General features: G+C 42.6%; 1 protein-coding gene across 1 annotated transcript; it reads right to left on the minus strand.

The window, feature by feature from the left end:
• Positions 1-229: 229 nt before the first annotated feature.
• LOC121972642 (L-type lectin-domain containing receptor kinase IX.1-like) lies at positions 230-8,984 on the minus strand. Its single transcript, XM_042524292.1, has 3 exons — positions 8,181-8,984; positions 5,807-5,817; positions 230-1,448 (listed from the first exon to the last, which is right to left on the minus strand). Exons 1-3 carry the CDS (start codon positions 8,982-8,984, stop codon positions 248-250), a joined length of 2,016 nt encoding a protein of 671 aa, XP_042380226.1. The 3' UTR covers positions 230-247.
• Positions 8,985-15,243: the final 6,259 nt, after the last annotated feature.

Consider the following 15,243-nt stretch of genomic DNA (forward strand, 5'->3'; position numbering starts at 1 on the left):
TTTAAAATCTATTCATGGTATTTAGAATATGTTCGTAGCCTCTAAAATTATAAAAAGTTGAAGTGTAGTCTTGTCATTGACTTCTCCTATATATATTCTACAAAGATCTTCATCTCTTTTTATCCAAAAAACTATTCATGTATTAATGACACAAATTTGATAAACTTAACAAAGACACAAGATTCAGTTTAGTGTCTCTCGATAAACAATAACAACATTAATTCTTCGTTCAAATCATGTCTATCTTTTAGCGCGGAGGAAGATTTGGCAAAGCCATCTGCCCATTGAGCACCTGTATTGCCTCCTTCATCGAGGGTCGCAGATTGAAATCTGGATGAGCACACCACAATCCTACAACCAACACTCGCTCCATTTGTTCTCCATCAAATTCACCGTTTAGCTTCTCATCGGCTGCTTCAACCACCGCGCTCTTCGCATAAAGTTTCCACGCCCGTTCCACTAGTTGGCCCGTCCTCGGTCTTCTCCCACAAGCAATCTCCATGGCCACGACTCCAAAGCTATAGACATCTGACTCTTTGCTGGCTTTGCCAGTGTCAAGATATTCGGGGGCCATGTACCCCAGCGTACCGGCCGACACCGTGGTCTTCCAGCTGAGGTCGTGGTCGATGAGCCTAGCGAGGCCGAAGTCTCCTAGCTTGGCGTTAAATGCAGAGTCCAACATGATATTGCTCGGCTTGACGTCGCGATGCAGCACGCACTGCTCCCAGTCGTGCTGGAGATAGAGCATCGCAGAGGCCAAGTCGAGTGCGATCTTGTACCTCGCCGGCCATCTCAAATGATTTTGCGCGGAGTACAGACACGAGTCGAGGCTACCGTTGGGCAAGAACTCGTAGACGAGGAGCAGTTCTTGTTGTTCTTGGCACCAGCCGACCAGCTTAACCAGATTACGATGTCCAAGGCGGCTTATGACGTTGACTTCGGAGAAGTACTCTTTCTTTCCTTGTTTGGACGACTCCTTGGCAAACCTCTTAATGGCGACGTCAAGGTTCAGGCCCTCGAGATGGCCTTTGTAGACGGACCCGAATCCACCTTCCCCGAGCTTGACGTCGTCAGAGAAGTTCCTCGTCGCAGTGGCTAGCTCTTCATACGAGAACCTATTCGGCCTTGCTTCTATCTCCAAGTCATCATCAAGCAACTGGTCCTTGTTTTCTCCAATTTTCGCCCTCTTCTTCTTCCTGCACCACAAGAACACAAAAACCAACAGCAAGAGGGGGAGGAGGATCCCTACCCCCGTGACCATGCCAACAATGACACCGATTTTGCTTTTGCGTTGCACGGTGGAACGCACGGGAGGAGATTGCATGGGGGCTTGCACAGGGGGTTGTTGCATGGGTCGCTGCACTAGGGTCGAAGAAAAATTCCATGATAAAAGTGTGTGTGTCTCATCATATGTTCCCGTCGACGCCGAGAACCCTACCGCAACCTGCCTTGTCGGACAATGAGGTATAAAAAAATGGCACCTTAAAAATTTTAAGGTAAAACAGGGGCTTTAGATGTCGACAATGTTTGGTTACAAAAAAAAAAGTAATTTAGATTACATAAAACATGAGAAAAAAATATTGATTTATATTACATGTTGATGACATCATTATTATATAGCTTGGCAATGATATAGAAGAAATTAATGAAAATTTTAGGAGAACAGAAGTAGAAAAATTGAAATAAAACGTTTAGAAAGAATTAAAGTTTCCCAATCAAATAAAGAATTTTTTTTTATCTAAAAGTTTAGAAAGTATGCAACTGATCCATTGTATGAAACTAACACTCGATTAGAGGAAGATTTAAAATTATATGTATTGAGACAAATCAGATACCACTGAATAAAGGAAGATACTAGAGGATTACTCTCAGATTAATGTGGTCAGTTGACACACGACTTATAATTAGTTAGTTTATGCACAAACTCAGTGAGGAATATATGAATGAAATGATTTATATATATTTTGATATATTTAAAATTAATAATAGGAAAGAAAATTTTGTTCACTAAAAACGCTATATTCAAACATGTTGGGCTTGGCCCTTAGCAGTTGAAATTTCAAGATACTTGTTGATACGGCAAGTAGTAGACGAGGGCAAGACAAAAAATCAAAACGGCAGGCTAAGTAGGATCAAGAGACATTAATCATCTCTTCCTGATTGAGATGACTGATTAGTTTTTTTGGTAGAGCAAAGTACCCGATTGGCTAGTCTTTCAGGGCGAGTCTAGCCAGCTAATTTTTCTACCAGAGTATATCACCCAACCCTCATATCTTTTAGGCCGGGTCTAGCCAGCCATTCTTCTGGGGTCTAGCTAGCCAGTCTTCCTAACAGAGCAGAGCATCCAATCTTCCAGTTTTCCAGACCGGGTCTACCTAGCCAGCCTTCTTAGAAAAGTAGAGCATCCAACCCACCAGTCTTCTAAGTCGGGTATAGCTGACCAGTCTTCTTGGTAGAGCAGAGCATCCAACTCGCTAGTCTTCTAGGCCGGGTCTAGCTAGCCAATCTTTCTGGTAGAGTAGAGCATCCAACCCGCTAGTTTTCCAAGCTGGGACAGTCTTTCGACAGAGTCGAGCATCCGATCCGCCAGTCTTCCAGGCTGGGTCTAGCTAGCCAATCTTCCTGACAGAGTAGAGCACCCGACCCACCAGTCTTCTAGGTCGGGTCAAGTCAGCCAGTCTTCCTGGCAGAGCAGAGCACCCAACCTGCTAGTCTTCTAGGCCAGGTCGAACCAACCAGTCTTCCTAGCAGATCAAAGCATCTAACATGCTAGTCTTAGTGGCATGGTCGAGCCAACCAGTCTTCCTGGCCAAGTCGACCAGTCTACCTGGCAGAGCAGACCACTGGGCCCATTAACTCTTTTGTCTCATTTACTGACACCTAGACAGGAGTTACATTACCCTCTGACATCTTTGTCGGGACAACACCCTTGACACCTAGACAAGGATATCATGACCATTTGACATATTTTATCTTGACATAACCCTCCTATAAAAAGCCCTGCCCCGCAGGCCAAGGGAGGACTCCTGACTACATATACACTTATCTTCATTATGCTCTGCATGATTCATCTTCTTTATTCTTAGCATCATCAGAAATTGACTGGAGATCGGAGTGGACGACTGGGGTAGCCCAGTCTCCATTCTAACCCCTCCTTCGCTCTTTCACTCTCCACAGGCTCTTCCGGCAACAGGGACTGCTCACCTTCTTCCTCTTGATTTTTAGCTAGAAGTCCTACCGCTGTCAACATCCCTGCCCTCTCATTGACTCGTTTGTTTACTCGGTTCCCCTAGCTCCGCGCTACCCTATGGCTCTGTGCCGTCCTCCAGCTCCACACCCTCACCTCTAGCTCCGCGCCATCACCTCCAGCTCCGTACCATTTCCGATCAGCTCTTGCGGGCCTAGTATGCTTTACATTCAATCTTTATGTTCTTCATTATAGTAATGTTTATTTTCTACCATCAGAGGCTGACTTGGGTGTCAAAGGACTAGCCGGGGCAACTCCTGGTTTGTTTTCTAACAACCTTGCATGCACCATGGACTGAAGACTTTCAGACACCTTCGATCCTCATATTTAGGGGTCCAGTGACTCAATCAACATAGAAAACATCTCTCCCTCTGGTTCATGGTAACTCGGTCAACATTCAGGCATATCACTAGCCTTCCATCTATCTCAACTTTTAGACGGGATCAAATTTGGCGTTGTCTGTGGGAACCTCTCCACTTGATCTGGAATGTGAAGATGAGTGACGCCGAAATACTCTCATCCATTACTATGATCCCAGAGGATTTCAACAAACACATCATCAGCCAATAATTCTAAATGGCCACTCGACCGATATTTCTATATGACTACTTAACCAGTATTTCCAAATGGCCACTCGACCAATATTTCTACATAACTACTCAGCTAGTATTTCTAAATGGCCACTCGACAGATATTTTTATATAACTGCTCATCCAGCATTTCCAAATAGCCACTGAGCCGATATTTCTTTATGACTACTCAGCTAGTATTTCCAAATGGCCACTCGGCTGATATTTCTAAATGGCTGCTCAGCTAATATTTCTGAATGGCCACTCAGCCAACATTTCCTAATGGGTGTTCGACCAATATTTCTAAATGATCACCCAGCTGGCATTTTCAACGGCGATGAGTTATAAGTGTACATAACTAACGCGCCTCCCATACTCTCGCCCCGGGTTGAGTTATAAGCAAGCAAGGTTCTCGCGTCCAACGACTATTCGGTCTGGTCCCAGACTTTCGTCCAGTGCGAGTTATAAGCGAGCAGGGCTCTCTCGTCCAACGACCATCCGGTCGGGTCCCAAACTCTCATTCTAGCGATGAGGTATGAGCGTGCATTGCACACGCGCCTCCCAGACTCTTGCCCCTGTGTGAGTTATAAGCAAGCAGGGTTCTCACGTCCAACGACCATCTTTTCGGGTCCCAGACTCTCATCCCATCGATGAGTTATAAGTGTGTATAGCTCACACACCTCCCAAAGTCTCACCCTAGTGCGAGTTATGAGTTAGCAGGGCTCTTGTGTCCAACGACCATCTGGTCGGGTCCCAGACTCTCGTCCCAGTGTGAGTTATAAGTGGGTAGGGCCCTTGCGTCCAACGACCATCCAATTGGGTCCTAGACTCTCGGCCTAGTGCCAGTTATAAGCGAGCAGGGATCTTGCGTCTAATGACCATATGGTCAGCTCCCAAACTTTGATCCCAACGATGAGATATAAGCATGTATAGCTCATGCGCTTCCTAGACTCTTGCTCCAATGCGAGTTATAAGTAAGCAGGGCTCTCATGTCCAACGACCATCCGGTCAGGTCCCAGACTCTCATCCTAGCAATGAGTTATAAGCGTGTCTGGTTCACGCGCCTCCCAGACTCTTTCCGCCAGTGAGAGTTATAAGCGTGCACAGCTTACACATCCCAATGACTACCTGGTTAGGTTAAATCCCTAGACAGGTACCTATCTCAGCAGCCGCTCTGCCCGACACCTATTTCTATAATCGCTCTGTTGGCTCTTATCTCAACAACCGCCCTACTCGGCTTTTATCTTATCTCAATAGCCACCCTGCCTGGCTCTAATCTTATCTCATAGCCTCTCTGCTCGGCTTTTATCTCAATAGCCACCCTACCCGGTTCTTTTCTTATCTAAACAGCCACCCTACCCGGCTCTTATCTTATCTCAACATCCGCCCTGTCCGGCTCTTATCTTATCTCATAGCCGCTCTGCCTGGCTCTTATCTCAATAGTCGCTCTGTCTGACTCTTATCTTATCTAAACAGTTGCCTACATGGCTCTTATCTCAACAATCGCTCTGTCGGACTCCTATCTTACTTTGCCCGACTCTTACCTTAAGAGTCACCTAGCCCGACACTAGTCTCACTCGCTGCTCTGCTTGGCACTCCTCACAATCACAGCTCTGCTCGACACTCATCACAATCGCCCCTCTGCTCGACACTCGTCTAACTCGTCGCTCTACTCAAGATTTGTCTCACTCGCCGCTCTACTTGGTAGTCATCTCACATGTCGCCCGACTTGGCAATCGTCTCATTCACCACTCTGCTTAGCACATGCCTAAATCATCACTTGCTCAGCACTACTCACATATCGCCGCCCGCTTGGCGCTGCCAGCAAATCGCCGCTTCCTCGACACTTATCTCAAATTCTCGATTGCTTGAGCTCATCGCTTGTTCATCACCATTCAACGGATTAGTCGGCACAACTCAACCTACATCGCTCGACCACTTGCTCGGTTTCACTCGGCGATCGCTATTTTCAAACTCATGTTCCATCCACTCAGGCAAATACTGAACAACAAATTTAAGCAGTAATAGCATCTCTTAGAAAAATTCCAAGCAGCAAGCACATTTTAATCCCCATCAAAAAATCAGTTTGGTAGAAGTTAAACATAGCAAAAATTTGATCGGCCTCATGTTCAGTCAGTTGAAATCAGGTGCAATTCAACCTCGCGATAGACTTGGTTTAGTCAGTTGGACTTATGCCTCCTTTGACTAGACTCGAAGGAAAGACTTATGATATGGCGAGTAATAGAGCTGCCACAAGGGTAAGAAAAAAAATTCAAATTGGCAGACTAAGTTGGGTCAAAGTCAAGAGAGGTCAATGACCATCTCTTCTTGATTGAGCCGACTGACTAGTCTTCCAAGTCGGGTCTAACTAGCCAGTCTTCTGGGCATAGTCGAGCATCCGATCCACCAGTCTTCTAGGTCGTGTCTAGCTAGCTAGTCGTCTTGGCAGAATAGAGCATCCGACCCGCTAGTCTTCCAGGCCGGTCTAGCCAGCTAGTTTCCTTGGCAGAGCAGAGCACCCGACCCGCAAGTCTTCCAGGTCGGGTCTAGCCAGCCAGTCTTCCTAGCAGAGTAGAGCACCCGACCTGCCAGTCTTCCTGGCAGGGTGTAGCCAGCCAGTCTTCCTAGCAGAGGAAAGCATAGCACCCAACCCACCAATTTTCTAGGCCGGGTTTAGACAGCCAGTCTTCTTGACAAAGTAGAGCAACCGACCTATCAGTGTTCCAGGCCAGGTCTAGTCAGCCAGTCTTCCTGATAGAGCGGAGCATCCGACCTGCCAATATTCCAACTAGGTCTAGCCAGCCAGTCTTCCTAGCAGAGTCGATCACCCGGCCCGCCAGTCTTCCAGGCCGGGTCGAGCTAACCAATCTTCCTGGCAAAGCAGAGCACCTAACCTGCTAGTCTTCCAGGCCAGGTCGAGCCAACCAGTCTTCCTGGCAAAGTAGAGCATCCAACATGCTAGTCTTTGTGACCTGGTCAAGCCAACCAGTTTTCTTGGTCGAGTCAAGCCGACCAATCTGCTTGGCCAAGTCGACCAGTCTGCCTAGTAGAGTATGGCAGAGCAGATCACTAGGCCCATCAATCCTTTGGTCTTATTTACTGACACCTACACAAGGGTCACAAGATCATCTTACATCTTTGTTGGGACAACACCCTCTGACACATAGACAACGATATTATGACCCTCTGACATTTTTTGTCTTGACATGACTCTTCTATAAAAAGCCCTACCCCGTAGGACAAGGGGAGACTCCTGACTACATACACTTATCTTCATTGTGCTCTGCATGGTTCATCTTCTTTATGCTTGGCATCATCCGAAACTGACTAGAGTATCGGAGTAGACGACTAGGGCAGCCTGTTCTCCATTCTAATCCCTCCTTTGCTCTTTCGCTCTCTGTAGGCTCTTCCGGTGATGGAGACTGCTCACCTGCCTCCTCCTGATTTCTAGCTAGAAGTCCTATCACTGCCAACATCCCTGCCCACTAACGACTCGTTTGTCTACTCAATTCCCCTAGCTCCGTGCTGCCCTTTGGCTTCGCGCCGTCCTCCGGCTCCGCGCAATTACCTCCAGCTCTGTACCGCTTTTGGTCCACTCTTGCGGGCTTGGCATGGTTTACATTTAGTCTTTATGTTCTTCATTACAGTACTTTTTTTTTATCACTAGAGGTTGACTTGAGCGTCGGAGAGTTAGACCGGGACAATCCCACCCAGTCTATTTTCTAGCAACCTTGTAGGCACCATGGACTGAAGACTTTCGGACACCTTCGGTCCTCTTTTTTATGGGCCCAACGACTCAGTCAACATAGAAGATAGCTCATTACTCTGCTCTCCCTCTGGCTTATGGTAACTCGATCAACATTTCAGTCACATCATCGACCTTCTGTATATCTCAACTTCCGGATGGGATCACTTGCCTTTATAGGTTGTAACTTAATCAAGGATGTACGAAGCTTGGAAAATCACATTTAGGCTGTTTTCTAGAGAAACCAATTCAATTATATTGTGCGATTACAAAGCAGTATATAATGTAGTTCATAATCCGAGATTCAACAGGGTAGCAAAAGGTAGAATCCGTCATCATAATGATCTTACATGGTCGGTCCCACGAGCATCTATGTTCAACATGATCATATAAAAACTTGCCTAGGTAGACGAATTTTATTAAAATTAAAAGATCTGAAAAGATCGTAGAATATGATTACTAAAAATTTAGTTAGAAGATCAGTTTGAAAGCTAATATATATAGTTTTAATTTCTACGAACCCAAAACCAAAATTTATCAAAGTCAGCTGACAATAGTTTGGAAAAACAAGCAAAACGACGAGAAAAAACTTATTACTAACCTCGGATGAGATGAGCACCTTCCGAAGGTCCACGATGTAGCTAAGGCTGTAATTTGTAGTACGGTTTCCATGTTCTAGAGTTAGGAAAACACTTAAATTATGAGTGCCTGAATCGTAGCTCACCCATGCTTCTCCCTGCCATTTGCTCCCATTACCGTTGCCATCGTCCTCCCAAATTTGATACACAACGGACCTGGTGGAGCCGACATCGATCCCCACATGAGGATTCCTGGGATCGTAAATATTTGGGAATGTGTCAAATTCCACTGCTACAATCGGTTCGGAGAAGTTGCTGTCTGTTCCAAACATACATACACTGACATTGAACACGCCTAGGCCGCAGCCACCGGTATTGTTAGGGATATTGGAAGGAAATGGAGAGAGGAAGAAAGCCATGCCATCTCCTGGATGCTCTTGGCCATTCGGGTTGATTATAAAGGCGAAATGGGTAGAGAAATCGGTCAGGTTATCTTCATTATTCCAGAGCAGAAGAGGGTCCACGTAGACTGCTCTTCCCAGGCTAGATTGCATATCGTCAGTTATCTGATTTTTGGTAAGCTGAATGTGACCACTAGACCATGATGCGTCGTCTACAAATGTGATGTTGGAAAGACTGCTTTGGTTGAAGGAAGGGAAGTCGAAGGAGAGAGCAGTTGCCAAGGGAACATTAAGAATTCCCAAGAAGAAGAGAGCAAAGATTGTAGGCATTGAATTGATGGATGGATAAATAGCTGCAAGATTGCTTGCTAGTGCTCTAGTATGGTATGTGTTCAAGAAAGAACCACGGCAATTTTTATAGAAAGGAGGATGTCCAGTGTTCATAGACAAGTAATTTATTCTATTCAAAATGTGTCAATGGAATATCAAGGCCAAGGTCAATAGAGGAGAAAAGTAGATATGTACCTCCAGAGAGTTGAAATCTCGTCCACATGGCTTCTTCAATGTTATGCATGTTTTTGAATAAAAACCTAAACGAACAATAAGTTCGGGAATAAGTTCAGTGTTTAGTTCCATAAGAGTTTATTTATATTTATATTTGTTTAAAAGTAAAAAAAAAATAAAATAAGTAAACTTGAAAATTTATAAACTCGGTTTACTAAGGTGAACAATCAATGAATTAACTTATTTATTAATTTTGTTTACATCTTAAGTATAAATGTATTATTCTATTATTTATTCAAAATTATAAAATTCAATATATATATATATATATATATATATATATATATATATATATATATTGAATTTTATAATTTTAAATTATTTTATAATGATATTAAATATAAAAAAATAATATAGGTTGCAAGAATTATATCAACATTTTATCTAAAATTATAAAGACTATGATATTATTAGTGGAGCGTCAATAAGAATAAATAAATAAACTTAATTAATGGGTTGAGCTCAACGGAAATTGTGCCAAGTAAAACTTAGTCTATATAATTTACCTATCTTAAAATGGGTAAAATAATTATTAAATTTTATAATAATAACACAATATTTATGTGAATATGATGGGAAGTATTACAATTGATTAAATAAATTATATTGACCTGACCCATTCTCATGTCAATTATCCAACTCAATAATGAAAGTATCTGAAGCAATTTGATTGACACAATTAACGTACGATTAGGTTTAGTAAACATATTTTTTAATTGATATACGATTGGAGGAGAGAATGATAAAATAAAGAAGTGCCGTGATGCACTTTAATGCCACTTGAGAATAATTTGTGAGAGTTGACATTGACAGATTCTTACTGCAGTGTTGCTGGCCGGCCATATTATTCATCATAATTGATTTTAGTTAATAAAAGTTACCATACAAATAGTATTTAATGCTATAGTTATAATTGGGTTGAATGTTTAGTTATAAATTAAGCTTACAAGTAGAATATGAGAATTGCGTAGCAAAGATAATAGGGATGTGAATGTTAATATGTGGATATATAAAAAATGAAAAGGATAAAAAATAAAAATATTATAGAGCAAATCAGATGACATCCAATGAAAAAAAATACTCTAATAAATATGATATAAGTATGTATTTAAATGATTATATTACACCCAACCAAAGAGTTGTGTTTAATATAATATAAATATGTATTTAAATGACTAATAAATATTTTATTAATGAAGAAGAAGACAAAATAAAGACAATGGTGTATGTAGATGGCTTCTCAATTTTTCAGACATCAAAGAATCTTAATAAAATTCATTTAAATACATATAAGGATAAGGGATAGAGTCTAATAATATAAGAGGATTCATATAGTACTATAACAAATATGATTTTTTGCAGCGCGCAATTATATTATCCGTAGTGCACATTGCATACTACACAATTGTAAGTTGTTAAAAGTTAAAGACATCGCCAGAGTGCACCGCGCGTTACGATTAAGAGCATTTGCAACGCGTAATTCATTAATTGGTTTTACGATTAATTACTGCTATAATTATAATTCATCGTGTTATAACTTATTATAATTTTGTATTGTATTTATGAATATCATATTCATAATGATGTTTTCTATCTTGGAATTCCTCTTAAGCTTTGATGCAATCTATCATGCAACACACAATCAAGAAGTTTGTTGTAGGAGGAGGAATCCCTTGTCGTTTCTTCTAGATTCGCTATTCATCGCCATTTGGATAAAGCAGAAGAAGTCCAATAGATGAAGAAACTTGCAAGACGAAAAGAACTTAATTAATTGGAGTTGGATGACCAAATCCTTGAGGTTTCCTTACCACGAGTTGGTAGAGTTAAACTCTTACTCTTTTTAATTGACTAACTTGAATTGCCTAGGAGAATTGTTCACACACAAAAAAAGTTAGAAGAAACCCTTCAAGAAATTGAGAATGGTAGCTAGGCAAAGAAACCTCATCCAAGTTTTGTTCTCTATTTTGCCATCACACTTATAAATAAAGGAAATGTAAACTGAAAAATGTATGGAGATAAGTTTCCTTGGGTATATATATGTATATACCTCTCATATGACAATGCAACACGGTAAATTTAACTAGAATCAACTAATTTATACATATATAAAAATAATTTGCGAGTGAGTTTAGTACCAAATTAAAAAGTCTACCGTCTTTGTTTTCGTTGTGTTGTTTACTTGGAAGAAGAGCTATAAGACCTTTTCTTAAGCTTCTTTCGGACTTGTGGCAATCCAAATATAATATTAACCACTTGGTACAGCGAATGAAGAATCTATCTATTTATATTTAGACTTTCTAGTTTGTTAAATCAACAAAATAGCTCTTTGTTATAACGAATATAATGCTCTTTACAAAGGAAGGTCTGAAATATCAAGAAATACAATTGACAAAAGTATTTGGATTTATTTCAATCTGCATGATACTCCAAAAAAAAAAAAAAAAACACTTGTTCAGACATAATTCTTTGTAGTAGTACTGATTTACTTCCATAACAAAGCATATAGATCAAATGACAATAACAAGATACAAAACAGGTTTTCCTACTACGACAGATGAAGAACATCTCTAGATATTATTGGTATTTGTTGTTGCCAAAGTTGTTTCACCAAAGCTGAGAAGGAATTGGGCGAACTAGGTGATGAAGAGAAAACTAAAGGACAAAGGATTACTCTACTGTATTGTTCAGATAACAATTCATAGTAAAGCTAGCATTTGATTCTCTTTAGGATTGCAGCGGATGAAGTACAAACTGCAAGTTTTTTCAAGTTCTCATTCACAAACAATAGAAATTTATTTTCGAGCATCCAATTTAGTATGATCCTGTCCAGAATCTAAGTCAGATGAAAGCCGAATGAGTTATTACTGGTGTTGATGGAGAGGCGACTGGGACACCTTTCTCGTATGCGCCCACAAGAATGGATCCCACGTGGCGCTAACGGACAACGATGACTGAGCCAGCGGTACGTGAGCTCTACGCACACTCAGATAAGTACACGGAACGTTAGAGGCCAGAAACCAGGGAAAAAGTCCCCAGAGCAGGCCCTCCGACACTCAAGTCAGGTACTTTTTCCCCAGAAGAACAGTGTACGAAGGAGAAGGAAAAGTATAAGACAAGTACGAATGTGCAAGAGAGTGTATCTACTCAAAGGATAGTGTGTACCTCTAGAGCCTGACTGATGTCAGAGAATGTCAGGTGTCAGGACATGTATGGTGATGGAGGACGTGTATCACCCTTTTGTGGACTGGAAGAAGGTTCCATTTACAGATGACCGCAGACTGTTAGAATATTCCCTGACATACAACAGTTATTCTCTGGCAGGCGGTTACCATTCCCTGACATTGTTGTCATGTAGCACCTTCTGTCTCGACCGGGTATGACTAGGGCAGCTCGGGATGATCTGTATATAACCGAGCTGTGACAACCTAACCAATTAGAGTAGGTCAGGCCTCACCCCAATTACACATCCTGATTCAGATCTGGTATCCTAATTGGTAAGCACATGACTGGTCATTATGCGTCTGACGACACCAGGCAGTCCTTCCTCTTCTTTCTCTAGCTATTGGCTGTCATGCCCTCCTGACTATTGACTGCCATATCCCCTTGACTTCTGACTGCCACGCCTCCTTGACTTCTAACTATCATGTCTCCTTGACTTCTGACTATCACATCTCCTTGACTCCCGACGACCGGACCCTACCATTATGCACCATATCACAAGTCTCCCCCTCAAGTCTAGTCGAAGAAGGCTCAGGCCCGACTGACTAGACTCAGACCCTGGTTTCATTTATTTCACCCTTATGCCCTTAAATAATGCTCCTTTTCCCCAATCCTCGATCGTGTAACCTATTTAACTACTTAATCAACCTAGGGAGAAGGGTTATTTTAACTTCATAAGTTGCTTTCCCATTCCTCTCTTGTTTAAAAGGAGGTTGATCATCATCCATAGAATCATACTTTCTTTCTCCTGATGCCCTTTACCCATGGATGTGAATTCCGAGCCGAATGAATTGCAGCGTCTCCGTCAACAATTGGAACAGACAATTCAACTGCTTACCAAAAGAGGTACAACCTTAGCCGAGATGAAGCAAGATAGAGATCATCAATCTCTTCTTCTCCGAGACATTGAGGAACTTTGGTTAGCCACTAAATCTCGGACCGAGGCTGAGATAGCGTTGAAACAGAAAGCTTATGCAGACCTAGAGAGTGAAGCCCAAATCCTGATTTATTTGAAAGAGAAACACACCTCTTCCATAGTCCTTCTTCAAGAAGAAACCGGCTCAAAGACGAAACCATTGCTCAGCAACATCGCATTATTCAGTCCACCAAGGCGGAGCTGATTCAGGCGCGAGCTTCTCGGGAGCAGGCAGGTCAAGTGGAGCACTTTTGACCGAGGTGCTGACTGTTGGGACCAAAATGTAGCTAGGGGGGGTGAATAGCTCGGCGCGATCTCGTGCTCATCGTTGCTTGTTTCTTTAGATGATGTGCAGCGGAAAATACAAAGAAACAACACTTAACGCTAACACTAGGGATTTACATGGTATCCACCTCAAGAAAAGGTGACTAATCCAAGGATCCACACACTCACGCACCCTCCACTATGTAAACACTCATTTTCGGTAACTACCAAAGGCGGAGAAGCCTTACAAGCTCACAGTACAAGAAGAAAGAGAAAGGAAATATAATACAAGCAAAAGCTTACAAGATATGCACAAGAAAACCCTAACTCTAGCTTCTTCTTCTTGTGGAAACTCGCCTCTTGACTTGGACGTGCACTAGCACTAGCCTCCAAGAACCTTCAAGATCTGGCGAAGAGAGCAGGAGATGATCGCAATGTTGCGTGGAGAAGAATCGAGGAAGTGCTATAGTGGGAAACGCTCGTCAACAGTTATATCCTACACCAACGGTCAAATCCCAATCGATTGGATTGCTCCCAATCGATTGGGGAGGCTTTGGATCGATCGGTCGATCGATCCAGAGTGCCTCTATGCTCTCGGGAATTGCCTGGATCGATCGACCGATTGATCCAGGGCTTATTGTGAGAAATCGCAGCTCCCAATCGATCGACCTAATCAATTGGAGGCTCCCAATCGATCGACCAATCGATTGGGAGGCTTTCTGTGCGATTGGCGATTCTCCCAATCGATCCACCAATCGATTGGGAGAAGGCTTGTCGCATGGACTCGGCTCAATCGATCAGCCGATCGATTGGGCATGAGTCAATCTATCGGTTGATCGATCCAGCTCCTTGTTTCTGCCCAAAACCAAGTCCAAAGTCCCCAAAACCAACATCCGGTCAACCATGACCTGTTGGTACATCATGCCTAGCATCTGATCAACCCTTGACCTTCTAGGACTCCCTTACCAAGTGTCCGATCAATCCCTTTGACCCACTTAGACTTTCACCAGATATCTGGTCAACCTTGACCCATCTGGATTTTCTCGTGCCAAGTATCCGGTCAATCCCTTTGATCTACTTGGACTTCCCAACACCAGATGTCCGACCAACCTTGATCCATCTAGATTTTCCTTGTCTGGCTTCACTCACCAGGACTTCTCTTCTGCCTAGCTTCACTCACTAGGTCTTTCACCTGGCTTCACTCATCAGGATTTCCCATACTGCCTAGCTTCACTCACTGGGTCTTTCACCTGGCTTCACTCACCAGGATTTCCCATACTACCTAGCTTCACTCACTAGGTCTTTCCGTCTGCCTGGCTTCACTCACCAGGACTTTCACCTGGCTTCACTCACCAGTATTTTCCATAACTGTCTAGCTTCACTCACTAGAACTTTCACCTGCCTAGCTTCACTCACTAGGACTTTCCTTTTGCCTAGCTTCACTCACTAGGACTTTCACCTGGCTTCACTCACCAGGATTTTCCAATCAAGTATCCAGTCAACCCTGACCTACTCGACTCGCCTTCACAATCTCCCCACATGAGCAATTGCACCTGCAATCTCCATGTATCATCTGTATTATCAAACATTGAAACTCAAATATCAAGACTCGAGCTTGAACCAATTCAAGCTCAATCAACCAAGTCAACCTTGACGTAGGAAATATTGCACCAACAACCTCCCCCTTTTTGATTTTGACAATATCTCCTTTAAGTTAGGCTAATCTCATAGCCTCAACTT

The sequence above is a fragment of the Zingiber officinale genome, chromosome 4A (assembly GCF_018446385.1).
Source record: "Zingiber officinale cultivar Zhangliang chromosome 4A, Zo_v1.1, whole genome shotgun sequence".
In the NCBI taxonomy this organism is placed as follows: domain Eukaryota; kingdom Viridiplantae; phylum Streptophyta; class Magnoliopsida; order Zingiberales; family Zingiberaceae; genus Zingiber; species Zingiber officinale.

Bases quoted from the DNA above. Each gene is read 5' to 3' on its own strand.
- LOC121972642 (XM_042524292.1), bottom strand. From the start codon at position 8,984: ATGAACACTGGACATCCTCCTTTCTATAAAAATTGCCGTGGTTCTTTC.